Source organism: Salvelinus alpinus, chromosome 3, assembly GCF_045679555.1.
Source record: "Salvelinus alpinus chromosome 3, SLU_Salpinus.1, whole genome shotgun sequence".
NCBI classification, from domain to species: domain Eukaryota; kingdom Metazoa; phylum Chordata; class Actinopteri; order Salmoniformes; family Salmonidae; genus Salvelinus; species Salvelinus alpinus.
In genome coordinates, this window is record NC_092088.1 from 20314548 (window position 1) to 20330496 (window position 15949).

The window sequence follows — 15949 nt, forward strand, 5'->3', positions numbered from 1 at the left end:
ACACACACACACACACACACACACACACACACACACACACACACACACATTTATATACAGTCGTACAGACACGTAAAAAAAGCACAGTACATACAATCTACTTATTATAAACCTTCAAACACAATGTCCTTCAAACACAACAAAAGTATGAACAAGTTGACCCAGGTGCAACACATCAAAACAAAGTTGACATAGCGGATGTGTGTTCTTGTACACATTCTTGTTTGTACACAATGGACGCATGATCACCTGTGCATTGTGGTCCTGCAGCTCCTCCATGTGCTCCAACAGGGCGTTCTTGGTCTCCGCATCCTCCAGCAGAGCCCCCACATCAAACACGTTGTCCAGGTAGGCCTGGATCTGCACCAGCAGCCTGTCACTCTCCGTGAACTTTAACCTCTGCACATGACAGAGGAACACAGACACGCATATACATAGACAAACATAGAGATACATTACTATTTTTCTATGTAATTATGTGCTCTCACATGCATCATTTGTTAACCTTCAAATCTAGTCTCCCATGACAACAGAAACATAAAACAACAGAATGATGTGTCTTTGGGTTTTTAGTTATGATAAGGAAAGACAGTTGTACTAATGCAATCTCATGAGGTCTTTATAAGACACATTATTCACAAATCAGTGAGTATATTTGGATATTTTCTGAAAACATCTGACCATAACTCACGGCCAAAGCATACACCTGTTGTATTCAGCCAGCGCATGTGACAAATACAATTTGATTCGATGTATCAGTGGTAAGGGGCAACTTCTCTCTGTGATTCAGTATCACTCACCTGGAGGTAGTCATCCAGGCCATGGTGGCTAAACTCATACTGCAGATGAACCCTGAAGTTCATGTTCTCAACGGAGTGGACCACGATGTTGATGAACTGCATGCACGCCACCTGGTGGACATAAACAGTAGGAGACGGCGTGGTACACCCCCCTTCTTGTAGGCCCGCAGACCAATTTCACAACAAATATATATATATAAATGACTAACTCAGACGGGGTCTCAACTTACTGTTGATAATATTAGAATATAGAATAGAATTTCAAAATGTCAGCTAAATGTTTTTAGATTGGTAAGTTAGTCTAGCGGCCAGCTATCCATACTTATAAGCATGGTCAAATTACCGACCGGGGTGGGGCCCATTGATCATGAATTATCATATTAAAAATGGCAAACATTTTCCTCCATCCTACAGCAAAATATGTAGAAGGGCAAGAAATTTGTTGTAAAACTGCACATTTTTCTCTCCACCCAATGGCAAAATACACAGAGCAGACCCGTGATCCACTGCGGCCCCTCATGATGAATTTACATTTTTTGTGGCCCCCACCCCCATCAACATTGCCAATCCCTGGTTTACATCAATGGCGTCAGGTTTACATCAACTGTAATCAAGTCTGAGCATTTTTTCTTCTGTGCATCAGAGAAGGAGATGGACCTAATAAACATGAATTGTGCAATTTGGAGTCAGACTCACCATGAAGTCAATGTTGCTGTCTTCATTGGAGAAATACTCCATGAGCTTCTCGAATCGGCTCCTCTCTCCACATACCTTATGAACGACATGGATTGAAGGGGAAAAGGTTTTCGACTATGCACATAATTCTGCATTGCAGCGCCACAAATATGCATAGGGTGGCAGTGTATCCTTAAATACAGCTTCCTGTACCCCACGCAACCGGTATTTCACTTTGTATGCTTCTCTCCCGCCCTCTCTACCCCTAGGCTAACGCAAATGACTTCTAAAATGGCAGTTAACTGACTTCAATAATGAAAGCTAGAATGGCAGCATCACCCGGCCATACAAAGGTGGGTTCAGAACACTCTCATAAGCTGTAAAACGCATCAATTAGACTGTTCTATCCTGTGATATCCAATAGCTGTTTAGAACATGCAGTGATATGTCTTTAAGGGTTAACTCGCCTCCCCCCAGCCCACTCATGTCCACTAAATAATACAAGCCTGCTCTTCAACCTGCCAGCCTGTACCCAAACAATGCCCACGCTCTGCCACTGTGGGCAACAGGAGCCAGCCTGGTCTTTCCGCCTCCACTTCTGCACTCCTCCACCATGTGCTATCTATCGTCTCTCGCTCCCTCCCTCCATCTATCTCTCACCCACACAGTTTGTCCGTGCTATACCAAAACGACTGTCACTTTTGATGCCAGAACTGCAACTGACGCAAGGTCACTACTCTAAGGTATTGCTTAAGCAGTGTGTGTTATTAGGATATGAGAAGGCGAGAGCTCTGGATACTACAGTTATGGACTTTTATCAAGCTCATTTGAAAGTGTTGAAAGGTCAATCAATATTTCACAACTTTGTGAGCATTGTTTAAGCGATGCCTATCGCTGAGTGGCACATTATAGGGCTTTAAAATGACGGACTGTACGCAGTGGCGACCCATCATTCAGGGGAGGTGGAGTAGAGCCTGTTTACAGTAGCTGTTGCCTGTTTTGAATGTTATTTTGGCATTCATTCGTGTCACATATCCGTTTGCAAGCAATGTAAAAACACATTTATTGAGTGAATAAAGCCACATACAAACATTGTCTCTTTCTTGAGTAAGGCAGCTCCAAAATGCAGGTGTTTCAGCCTAGCTCAGTGCTTTCTGTGGTGGTGGGGCAGCCAGCGGGAAATACAGAGCATGTGCGTTGGTAATCTTCTCTTGTTGCGCCGTGATTGGCTCGGTGTTCTGTCACTCATGGGGAAACTACATCACCGCAGAATCTACAGGGCGAGCTAGGCAACTCAATTTACATTGGAAGTGCCCATCCAAGAAGGCTCATCCAAGAAGGCTCATACTGTAGCTAAGAAAGTAATACTATATTGTGTAGTAAGCTGTTCCTAGCCCATGTGCCTCACCTTAATAATTTGGTACCTTTCCCCCTCAGCCTACTGTTCTGACTTGCTGGTGCACATGTAGCCTATAGCCTGTTTTAGAGAAATGTAATCATTGAATATTGTAAGACCTTTCTTTGTCTGCTTATATGCCCCCTTTATTTATCCTACGGTTCTGACTTGGTATACAGGGAGAAAACTGTAAGAACGGCTAATGTTCTGAATTCTGTCGCTTTCCTTTTCAAAAGTGCTGAACAAATAGTTATATTGACTACGTCCATCTTAGCTCGCTCATTAATGTCTTAATCGAAATTACGGATGGCCTCTTATCCGCTCATCCATCCCTTATGCCATAGTTTGTACAGCTCAATTATTATAGGCCTATTGCTTATATTGGTCTACCTTATTAGTATCTTATTCATCATTTTAGGCAATGTTGGAATGATTTCATTGTTTTGCTTACTTTGTGTATTATAATTAGCTCATGTGTTTTCCTTCACGAGGAGGGGATATTATATAATGTTGTTGGGTCTGTAACCATGCTTCCCATTCAAATATTTGTTTTCAACAAAAAGTTCAGTAATAGACCCATGTAATTCCAGTTGATATTGCGAGGGTTGTTTTGTTTGTTTGTTTGTTTCCCCATAGGTCTAATAAAATACTTCAAATTGTAGGTTAACCTCTCGCTCTCTCTCACTCTGTGTGGTGACTTAAAGAAGAGTAAAGTTAAGGCCTCAACATCGTACTGAGTTTATCTGAACTACTGTAACATTTATCAGAATTTCTGTCGGTGTCCATTTTCAAAGTGATGAACGAATAGGCCTACCTCGTCGCAGCTCGTTTGCTTGCACTTGCTAATACTTAGAGCTTAGTGTTAATGATATAAGAATAAACATTATGAATTTACTGAACATAAATGTAATAATGTGCGTGTATGTTTTAAAAGTCAAAGTCATTTTGCCGTTGGTTATCATTGAAGGAGAATGCGGTTGTTATCGACTTACACAAATCCACAAGGAGTCAGTAGTAACCACATTTGTTTAAGCAAGTCAGCTGTCAGCTATTGTTTTTAAAAAGTCAGTAAACAAGGCTGAATGAATTGTTTCGCTGCCAGACAAGGATCCGCTGATAGACAGGTGTAGCAGTGGTAAGGATTCACTCCATGGTGCTGAAAAGAAAGCTCCGCTGTTGGGACAGCTTTATGTAGGCTCTAACAGGTTGTTACCATTACAGTGCAATTAATGTATTGTTTAGTGTTGTGTTATGTTGTGTTGTGTAGTGGCTTTGCTGCCATGCATCTAAAAACAATTTTTTGAATTTGTCCAACCAAGATTTACATGCTAAAATCGCCACTGACTGTAAATAACCAATGGTGATATATCATGTGTTCTGCTACTTCCTCATGCCGCCAAACACCTTTTGCTACTGAAAAATGTGTCTGCTCTGGTCAATGTCCATGTAATTAATCGCTCTAGGGAGAGGTTTCTCATAACTACTGGACTGGGATAATTATACCAATCAGGACTTCAAAGACAAAAACTGACCACAGATCAGTGCTCAGGGTCAACGATCCCTAAATACCACAGGTTGCAGTAGGGCATCTAATGCTAAGACCTAGCTTCTCCGTCCTTCCCCATTGCTAATAATACCCAGGTCTACATCACAATGTCTGGCTAGCCCTATCCACAGGGGTCTTTCTCTGTTGGCAACAGTTGCTCCCTTGACAGACAGTGGGGAGAAATCCAAGGAAAGGTTTAGCTGTCACGTCGCCAACAACTGTTAAGAATTTTTGAGCCCCCACCCCCTCCGGCACCTTTACCCCCTCCTGCTTATAGTGGACAACTGTCATGACAGCTGCCAGGGGGGTCATTGGGTGATATCTTTGGATGGGGGTTGAATAGGTTGATTTGGCATGTGCAGTGTTCACAAGGAAATCAAGACGACTGATGGCCACATCCTGACTTTTTTCAGATCTCTGCATGTAAGTCATGTAAGCTTTGCGTAAATTGTGTGTTGTTGTCAATGGGAGATTTGGGAAACTGGGAGCCTATATGACCCTGCAAACTCAACTCTGGACCTCAAAGGCAGTTCCACTGCATTTTTTCATTGTTCCCCTCTAATCAGGGACTGATTTAGACAGGTGGGTGGAATTAATTATCAGGTAGAACCAAAAACCAGCAGGCTCCGGACCTCGTAGGGTAAGAGTTGAATACTTCTGCTGCATGACGTGCAATATGATGATGGGAGACTTCAGAGGGGTGTGGGGCTTGACAGGAAGTGTTGGTGAAAAGACTGTCTTCATGGATACCCCTCTTACCTCTTTGAAGTTGTCAAAAGCGGAGAGGATGATGTCATGACCGCCCCTCACTAGACATACAGCAGCCAGCAGCTCCAGCACTAGAGCTTTGGTCCTGAGGGGTACAAGTGTACATTTTACACACACACACACACACACACACACACACACACACACACACACACACACACACACACACACACACACACACACACACACACACACACACACACACACACACACATAACACACATAACACACATAACACACATAACACACATAACACTGGTCCTCACCTGGGGTTCCTGTTGTTGAGGCTGAGGGTGATCTCGTTCACACAACACGGGTGGGTCATCACCAGGTTAAACCCAGACTAAATCACACACGTACACACAGTTGTCAGTCATCGCCATCTTCAGTCATATTTCATACAGTGCAGTGTGGACTTGATCCATACTGACGCAAAGCCTGTCAACTGTCGCTTTTTTTTTGATGGACAGTGAATTTACAGCGTAGGAGGAGGGAGACATGAAGTTATTGGTGTGTAAAACAAGCAAGTCATGACGCTGAAATAAATGTTACTTCTCCTAGCTAATGCTATTGAGTCACTCTGTTTTAACAGTAGCGATGAAGGTGGATAGGCCTGCCTGGCTAAGTGTTATAGGTTGAATTGTACCTGGTAGTTCATGATTGCACGGAGGCACATGATGCAGAGGTGAACGTCGTCTTTCTGACTGACGAGGCGTGAGTTCCTCATCGCTTTCCTGCTGTGGAGAGCGTTGAATCTGCCCGGTGAGAAACGTAGCTGTTATGGACATGTTATTACTAATGCATAACGCTGCATTAGTAATAACAAGAGGTTATTACATAAAGAGGTTATTACATAAAGAGGTTATTACAGAACATCATGGTTGTAGTGACACGCCTCCATCAAAGCCCTCGCAGTTTAGAAAAACTATGAAATCCCAACCCTATGTATAATTTGTTCACGTTTATAACGTGCATATATTTCAAAACTCAGAAGAGGTCAAATTAGCTCTGTGCCCCACAACGTCATGTGTTTTAAGGCTGAATGAGACTCATTTTTGTCTAAGATGATGCGGTCAAAGAATGAGGCAACAAAGCTTTCATTGCCACATCCACATGTCAATAGTCATGTTAACATTCACTTTGAAATATTTTGGTTAAATGACATCTGAGTGATGGAAAGGAGGGGAAAACAAATATAGTAGACACCAGCGAACGCGGGACAGAATGTTTTGAGAGAAACAGAGAGAAAGCAGGTAGAAAGAGAAGAGTACAGAGGCGATGAACGACATACGTTCTCACACACCCCTCTTGGATGCATTAATGACAGGCAGGCAGGGCCCCAACATGAACCCTCTCAGATGTCTGTTGGTAGGTGGAATGTCTGAGGGTTTTGCCCTAGGCAGACATTTCTCACATTCCCGTCTACGCCATATTTACAACATAGATGAGAATGCAGAGAGGGAGGAAGGCTGCTTCCAACGTTTACCCTACGAAACAGTTGGTGTGACAGGAATGTGGCTCCTCCAGATGAAAAAGAGTACAGAGGATAGAGGTGTGTGTGTGTGTGTGTGCGCATCTGTCTGCCTGTCTGTCTGTTTACATGTGTGTGTACATGTGTATGTGTGTGTATGAAAGCTTGGGACAGACTAGTCCACCTTGACGCTACAGGTTAAGCTACAGTATGTGGTTAGCAATACCAGCTGTACCAATATTCTCACAAGGGTACGGCCAACCAGAAACGTTCCGAGACGTTTTGAGAACATTTCAAGGAGATCACACTTGTTCCGGGTATTCAAAACACAGTGCAAAGGATTTATATTACATAAGAAGGAACATTGTCCCAGGTTTGATTTGTTCCATGGCAAGGAATGCCATTGAACCGTGCTATAATGTAATTTACATCAAAGTGTATCAGGTTGTCAATGCCCATGGACCACGTGTTTTTATTAAACATTTCAACAGGGACACCACCCTATAATTTGAATGAGATGTAATCTATCTATAGGATGATTACAACACAGTCCACAGTAGCGTGAAATGGATGGTGGGACAGAGAAACATAGATATACAGAGAGTGGACCATAACCCCTGAATCTGATCCAATGAATCTGTCAGACCTGTTTAATATCACAGTGTTGGCCTGCCTCTGTATCCCATGATACTGTAATGTTGTTATAAAGGTGTGTGTGTGTGTGTGTGTGTGTGTGTGTGTGTGTGTGTGTGTGTGTGTGTGTGTGTGTGTGTGTGTGTGTGTGTGTGTGTGTGTGTGTGTGTGTGTGTGTGTGTGTGTGTGTGTGTGTGTGTGTGTGTGTGTCACCCTGACACCCGCTGCGTTGATCCAACCATGCAGTAACGTCAATCACAGACATCCACAGAGATCAATCTACAGACACATCAACTCCCATGGGGGTTAGGGGCAGTGTGCACGTTGTGTGTGTGTGTGTCACAGTGCGTGTCTGTGTATGGGTACCGGAGGACTGGGAGTCATGGTTCTTTCCTTACAAGTAACGCCCATGAATCTAGGGTGCAAGAACTACAAGTGTAGTCCAACCTCAGTCCCATCCAACAGACAGACTTTTATGCGTTCATTGCGGCACCGTACTTCTCTCCAGTTCCTGGTGACACTCACCTCACAGTAAGGGAACGAGCAGCTTTAGAAGCACTATGGATTGGAGAGTTACCGGCACTCCTCGTCAAGTCCTCCACAGATTTGTCCGGTGTGGCTGTCCCATTGTCCAAACTGTCCATGTCATAGCTGAGGGTCCAAAGTACAGATGTAGGATCTTAGTTTGATAACTTTTTTGTTGCTGAGAATTTTCCTGCACAGCAGGAAATGCAGATTAACTTTGTGATTTACATACATTCACTGAAAACCCACACTAACACACAGTTATATTAGCAGTATTGCACTTTTAATGTAGCCTACATTTGGCAATGCAATAGCTTTACCACCGTTCAAGCAACATTATGGACTAAACATTCAAATTCTGTTGCTGCAGGATTATTTTGCTGTGACAATATAGGTCAAATTAAGATCCTATATCTGTAGAAGGGATTTGGACATGAATGGTTTAGGGGAAACAATACTATCAATATGGAATATTCAAGTTATGTTAAATGTTCAATCTAAAGCCCTCTGATATTTTTCACTACTAAAGTGTCCCCCCAAAAAAGAAGGAAAGACCCAGAGATCCCATAAAGAACCACATCAGGATGGACACTCAAGGTCAAAACCTTGCCTTTTCCTCTCAGATTGTCTTATCCATACATAGACGTGAAGGACTGGTACTCACGTGACGGCACATTGGGCGAAGGACATATAGTCAACCAGGAAGTCCAGGCCCCGGTTCTCCTCACTGAGGAACTCCTGAGCCCAGCTGGAGCGAAGGGGAACAGGATAGGATGGGAAACAGGAGGGGGAAAGGATAATAAGACCCAATTGGCACACCTTAAAACAATGAACAATTAAGTACATACTGTACTGTGACACTTGAACACAACATCAATTTACAACAATCAAACATAACAACAGTATTCACAAGTTCACAACTGATTAATTTGATTCATCATGGGCTGCAACATACTGTGTTACATTGTGTGGTGTTGACTGTGTTCGTTGTGTTTGTCATTGTAATTTTTTTGTGCTGTGTGAAAAAAAACACGAAATATCACACAAAATAAATATGTACACAACTGGAATTTTGGTTTATCCAAGTGACAGTAACCACAGCATTAAAACATCAATCTCACTCGACGAAACGCTGAAAGAATCTCACAAGCACTACGACTTCATTCCCACACTTCATTCCCACACTTTACAACAAGCAATTGTGGTGCATAGTTTACAAAAGCACTTACATCTGACTGGAGCTGCCAAATAGCATCTAACCCTGACGCTAGACCCTGCGAGCCTAAATCCAGCATCTTATGGTTTGCATATGAATATCAAATCATTGTATCATATTTCAGTGCTCTCGCCCAATGCTCTTTTACAGGATTCCTTTATAGCGGTTTTATAATTATCAATGAGCTAATTCATCCCACCTCCTCTCCCCTGTAACTATTTCCCAGGTCATTGCTGTAGATGACAATGTGTTCACAGTCAAATTACCTGGTAAAATAAGGGTAAAAAATATATAAAAAACACCAATAGATTTGAGTAAGTGGAAAGGTTGGGTAAGGGGGGCAGATCTCACCCAATATGATTGGTCCTCAGGGAAATTTCCAGCTCTCTCAAGACCTGTGTGGACTCCTGGACACGCCTCTTGAACTGTCACAACAAGGTCGTTATGGTTGTGGAGAAATGTTTGACAGTGTATAGTGAACTAAACAAGCAGTGACCTACGTAGCTATGGATGAAACCAGTTATCATTTTTTTAAACGTAGCTTTTGCAAATTCATTGGGTACCAGTGATTAATTCAAGGAATTATGTTTTTGAAAATAGCGATAGCCCAGATGGTTCTGGTACAGGACTGTAATGGTACAGTACCTTACGACTAACCCCTCCCTGGTCAAGATAACTTCTGAGCTTCAGCAAGTAAGCAGAGGGTGGATTCTTCACTTGGAACCGTTCCTGTAGGAAGAAGAGCAGACAGACAGACAGAGTGAGTGAGAGAGAGAGAGAGAGAGAGAGAGAGAGAGAGAGAGAGAGAGAGAGAGAGAGAGAGAGAGAGAGAGAGAGAGAGAGAGAGAGAGAGAGAGAGAGAGAGAAAGAAAGACAGAGAGACAGAGAGAGAGAGAGGGAGAGGGAGAGAGAGAGAGAGAGAGAGAGAGAGAGAGAGAGAGAGAGAGAGAGAGAGAGAGAGAGAGAGAGAGAGAGAGAGAGAGAGAGAGAGATGGTAGAGTATATCTAATTATGTTGATTGCATGGGTGCACTGTGCGAGAAAGGGACCAGAGGGCAAAACTCAACAGTCTTCACAGCCTTAATGATGACACTGCTTAATTTATGCAAACATAACCAATGATATATCCGTTGATGAGGCTGAACCAATGTTGGGACATGTACATATGCATGTCGGGATGCCAATCTATCAATCGATGCCAAGTCAGAGTTGAGGCAGAGGGCCTTTGATAACAATGGCTTTAACTCTGCTAAAATAAGAGAAGGGACAACATTGAACCATTGCAGGTCTGTGCTGCGGTGATGGTAACAGTGACAGGTGTCCTGTATGTCACTCCCCTCCGAGCCTCAGGAAGTTATCTGCCTCCTCACGGTTTCCACAGCAACCTACAATATTGATGAGGTCGCCAGCAGGACACATTGTGTGTGTGTGTATGTATGTGTGTGTGAACGACCACTCTCATTGTGTTAGTGTGTCAATGAGGAGCTTTCCTAGAAACAAGGACACACTGCCAAAAACAAACATGAAAAACTAAATTCTACTATACGAAGGTCTGCAAATCAGGGATTCAATCATTACAATGTAGTATTCTCTAAAGAAATGTCATGGTTATCATGTAACCTCACTCCGAAGCAGTGGTGTAAAGTACTTAAGTAAAAATACATTTAAGTACTACTTAAGTAGTTTTTTGGGTTATCTGTACTTTACTTTACTATTTATATTTTTGACTACTTTTACTTTTACTTCACTACATTCCTAAAGAAAATAATGTACTGTACATTTCACTCCACATATTTTCCCTGACACCCAAAGGTACTTATTACATTTTAAATGCTTAGCTGGACAGGAAAAGTGTCAAATTCACGCATTTATCAAGAGAACATCCCTGGTCATCCCTGCTGCCTCTGATCTGGTGGACTCGCTAAACACAAATGCTTTGTTTGTAAATTATGTCTAAGTGTTGGATTGTGCCCCTGGATATTCATAAATTAAAAAACAGTGCCATCTGGTTTGCTAAATATAAGGAATTTGAAAATACATTTATACATTTGATACTTAAAAGTATATTTTAACAATTACATTTACTTATGATACATAAGTATATTTAAAATCAAATACTTTCAGACTTCTCCTCAAGTAATATTTGACTGGATGACTTTTTAGTTGAGTCATTTTCAATAAAAAATGACAAACCACTGCTCTGAAGTTCCTGTAGGAACTATGATTACATCCTGTTACTGTAATGTTATTGACACAGTGCAGTAGTGTTGTATGGTGCAGTGGAGTTGAGGTCCCACCTGATCACAGACCAGTTCCCACTTCTTCTCGTTGTCATACTGACACAGGATCTTCACCTTGTCTGGAGGCAGATTCATGGAGTTCTACGGAGAAAAAAAACAAAGAGAGAGAAAGAGAGAGAGAGAGAGAGAGAGAGAGAGTGAGAGCACGAGAAAGAGAGAGAGAGAGAGAGATGATTCATATGTCAGAAACAAAGTTGTACTATATATGGTGTCGATCAAAAGATGAACTTTGAGAAGCAATGATGGCAAATTATGTTTTGTCGCAACAGGTTCTATCGGAGCAATTATGATGAGTTGACTTGATGTGCTTCAAAACATCATGTGATGAGCTTATCTTATCACCTTCTCTTGTTGCGACGGAAAACTAGAAACAAATTACTGGGTGACATTTAGCCTGCAGATGTGCTGCAGATATACAGGTAACTGATCGCCAAAATAAAAGTCTCAGGCGCAGCTTCAGAATCTCCCATGGGTGTTCAATTGGGTGGAGATCTGGTGACTTCATTCTATAGCTAGAGGGCTCCTGATATCTCCAGGAGTGATAAGTATCATTTTTGTCTTTATCTGTTGCCTACTACTGTGTTTTTAGTAGCTGGGGCCATCTACTGGGGCCATCTACTGGGGCCAAGTGCTGCCTGTCTTCCCAGTAGCCTAGTTGATATATGAACTGCTGATTGCTCATAACATGGAAATGATTGTTGACATATCAACCATAATCAAGGGGCAGGGCATTTTGTAACTTGTTTTGTGGCTGTATTGGAGGGGGAGGGGTTTCTTCACCTCTGCTAGGCAATTCATGTTAGTACTTCGTGCCAGTGGCGGCCTCGTCGGCAAAACTAAGACTGTAGCCGAAACAAAGACGGTTCTGCCGAGTTGTTCTGTGGAGTTGTTCGAGGAAAGAAAGAGAGGAAGGCTCCACACCACTCTCTCACTTGAGTATCTTGCCTAGTTATTTAATGACTCTCATTTTGCTCTTTTGTAGCTTTGGCAACCATGTGTGTTTTCTATACCCGTTTGCTCCTCTCTCTGTAGGCTTTACAGACGCTCCCCACCCATTGGCTGCAACCCTTCTAATTTAGTGTACCCGGCTCACACAACCAATGTGGAATTTCGGGTCTCTGGCAACGTTTGGAAGTGCCGATTTGCGGTCAAGAACGCTGAGTTCATTTCAGGACCTTAACTTTTAGGCCCTGATGGAGACACGGATTTCCATAGAGAACGCTGCTACCCTAGCTGCTCTCTTCATCTGACTACGTTTTCTCTCATAGTCCAAGAGCATCTGGCCGTCACAGTGGTGGCACAGGGCTACTCGTTTCTCCTAACTGGAAATGTTCTCTTTTCTCCCTCTCTCACCTGTCCATTTCCTCATTTGAATTCCATGCTGTCACTGTCACTTGTCCACTCAAGCTTTGCATTGTTGTCATCGATCGCCCACCAAGTGCCCTTGGAGAGTTCCTCAATGAGCTTAACACCTTGATAAACTCAGTTCCTGACGATGGCTCACCGCTTTTCGTACTTGGCGACTTCAACCTCTCAACGTTTGCCTTTCCCCTCCTTGCCTCTTTTGACCTCACCCTTTCCCAGTCCCCTCCAACTCACAAGGCAGTCAATACGCTTGACCTCATCTTTACTAGAGGCTGTTTGCCTACTAATCTCACTGCAACCCCCCTCATGGTTTCTGATCACTACTTTGTTTCCTTTTCTGTCTCCCTTTCCTCCAACCGTGGCCACTCAGCCCCTACCCATATGGTTATATGCTGTCGCAGTCTTCACTCTCTCTCCTACTGCTCTCTCCTCTTCTATCCTATCATCTCTCCATTCTGCTAAATCCTTCTCACTCGTCTCCTGATTCTGCCTCTTCGACCATACTCTGCTCTCTTTCCATATTTTATGACTTGCACTGTCCCCTTTCCTCCTGGCCGGGTCGCCCTCCTCTCCTGCTCCATGGCGAGCTAACAGAACAGGGCTGTGGGGAGCTGAGAAAAAATAGATGAAAATAAAACTTCCAGATGACCTATCATCCTTTCACTCCCTCATCTCTACCTTATCTTCCTCTGTATCTGCTGCTAAAGCAACGTTCTATCTCTCTAAATTTCAAGCTTCTGCCTCAAACCCTAGGAAACTATTTTCCACCTTCTCTTCCCTCCTTAATCCTTCACTCCTCCTCCCTCTCTGTGGAGGACTTTGACTACATTCACTCAGCATATTGAGTTCACTGGTCCCACTCATACAGAACTACCCTACGCCTTGACCTCTTTCTTCCGTCTCTCTCTAGATAAAATGTAACTAGTGAGGTCTAGTGAGGTCTGGCCGCTCGACAACCTGCCCATTCGACCCCATCCCCTCCTCCCTTCTCCAGACCATCTCTGGAGACCTTCTCCCTTTCCATCATCAACTCATCCCTGATCACTCGTTGTGTCCCCTCTGACTTCAAAATGGCCCGAGTTGCTCCCCTCCTCAAGAAACTAACACTCGACTCATCTGACGTCAGACTAAAGACCTGTATCCCTTCTTTCTTTTCATTCCAAAACACTTAAGCATGCTGTCTCTGATCAACTCTCTTGTTATCTCTCTTCTTGACACTAACCAGTTAAACAATCTTCTTGACACTAACCAGTCAGGCTTCAAGATGGGTAATTTAACCGAGACTGCTCTTCTTTGTGTCACGGAGGCACTCCACACTGCTAAGGCTGACTCTCTCTCCTCTGTTCTCATCCTCCTAGATTTATCTGCTGCCTTTGACACCGTGAACCATCAGATCCTCCTCTCCACCCTCTCAGGGCTAGGCGTCTCAGGCTCTGCACACTCTTGGATTGCATCCTACCTGGCAGGCCGCTCCTACCAGGTGACGTGGAGAGGATCTGTGTCTGCACCATATACTCTCACTACTGGTGTCCCCCAGGGCTCTGTTCTAGGCCCTCTCCTCTTCTCTCTATACACCAAGTCACTTGGCTCTGCCATATCCTCACACAGTCTCCTATCATTGCCAAGCGAATGACACTCAACAATTGTTCTCCTTCCCCTAGTGGCGACACGCATCTCTGCGTGCCTGGCAGATATCTCAATTTGGATGTCGGCTCACCACCTCAAGCTTAACAAGACAGAGCTGCTCTTCCTCCCAGGGAAGACCTGTCCGCTCAAAGACATCTCCATCACGGTTGACAACTCCAGTGTCACCCTCCCAGAGAGCAAAGAATCTTGATGTAACCCTGGACAACACCCTGTCATTCTTTGCAAACATCAAAGCAGTGACTCGCTCCTGCAGGTTTATTCTCTACAACATCCATAGAGTACGACCTTACCTCACAGAGGAAGCGGCGCACGTCCTAATCCAGGCATTTGTCATCTCCCGTCTGGACTACTGTACTCGATGTTGGCTGGGCTCCCCGCTTGTGCCATCAAACCCCTGCAACTTATCCAGAAGGCTGCAGCTCACCTGGTTTTCAGCCTTCCCAAGTTCTCACATGTCACCCTGCTCGTCTGCAAACTCCACAGGCTTCCAGTCGAAGCTCCCATCCACTACACTACCCTATCTTCAGACTATGCTCAAACCCTACACCCCAACCTGAGCACTCCGTTCTGCCACTTCTGGTCTCTTGGCCCTCCTACTTCTAGAGGAGGGCCGCTCTTGCTCAGCCAAGTCAAAGCTCTTCTCTGTCCTAGCACCCCAATGGTGGAACCAGCTAGGACAGCAGAGCCACTGCCCACCTTCTGAAAGCACCTGAAGCCCTACCTCTTCCAAGAGTGTCTTAAATAATCCCCTTCCTGAACCAACACTTGCACTTGACCCCCCCCCCACCCCCAGCTCTGACCTTGCTGATAATTACTTTATTGAGGAAAAGTGTATTTTGCGGCTCGCTGTGATTTTCCTATTTTCCATTCTTACATAACAATGATTCAATTCAATGTGTTTAATGCAGGCCTGAATCACTTCTTTGAATATATATTGTTCCCTGGATGGCAGATAGATGGAAGTATAGTGCAGATGTTGAACAGAAAGTCAGAAATAGAACGTTTCCCGAAATAGAACGCAACTGCTCAGCTACAGCGACCGACAAATTTTGCAGTCTGGTAGACATGGATCGATTTAATGTAAAAAAGAAACTTAAATCTATTGACAATGAAAATTAGGGGGAAGAGCTGGAGAACAACGTGACAGCTATGAACGAACAACCTCCGGAGAACCAGGAAAATCAGGAAGATGGCGGCGGGGAAATGCATCTAGCTAACAGAGCTAACGTGGCTAACGTGGCTCCAGTGGCTAAGAGAAGGATACGGTCGATTCAAGAAGAACACAGAAAGTTCCACGAGAAATGGACAGACAAGTATTTTTTTGTACTGCATAATGGGACTAGCTCACTTTGTCTTATTATACAAGGTAGTCAATTGTTTTAAATGAGCAAATTGTGAGCGACATTTCCAGTCACACCATGCCCAACAAAACAAAACATATCCACCACAAAGCAACCTCAGAAACAACAAAATAGCGCAACTTAAAACAGGACAGCTCAAAGGACAACAACAAATGATAGATAGATCTAGCACTGTTGCAGAGAAAACGACAGAGGCAACATATGAGATTGCTTGGATACTCGCGAGAAACAAGAAGGCCTTCACAGA

At 43.7% G+C, this 15949-nt stretch overlaps 1 protein-coding gene across 6 annotated transcripts in view; it reads right to left on the reverse strand.

Annotated features, from left to right (window-relative positions):
• LOC139570215 (formin-like protein 1) overlaps nucleotides 1-15949 on the reverse strand; it is a 44499-nt gene that overhangs the window by 7539 nt on the left and 21011 nt on the right. For all 6 annotated transcript variants that reach the window (XM_071391892.1, XM_071391897.1, XM_071391891.1 and 3 more), the window contains exons 2-12: nucleotides 11327-11410; nucleotides 9676-9759; nucleotides 9382-9455; nucleotides 8479-8562; nucleotides 7815-7940; nucleotides 5832-5940; nucleotides 5452-5528; nucleotides 5177-5270; nucleotides 1497-1571; nucleotides 801-911; nucleotides 250-399 (exon numbers count right to left, since the gene is read on the reverse strand). In XM_071391892.1, the coding sequence (XP_071247993.1) occupies nucleotides 250-399; nucleotides 801-911; nucleotides 1497-1571; nucleotides 5177-5270; nucleotides 5452-5528; nucleotides 5832-5940; nucleotides 7815-7940; nucleotides 8479-8562; nucleotides 9382-9455; nucleotides 9676-9759; nucleotides 11327-11410 (1068 nt within the window). The remainder of the gene's footprint in view (nucleotides 1-249; nucleotides 400-800; nucleotides 912-1496; nucleotides 1572-5176; nucleotides 5271-5451; nucleotides 5529-5831; nucleotides 5941-7814; nucleotides 7941-8478; nucleotides 8563-9381; nucleotides 9456-9675; nucleotides 9760-11326; nucleotides 11411-15949) is intronic.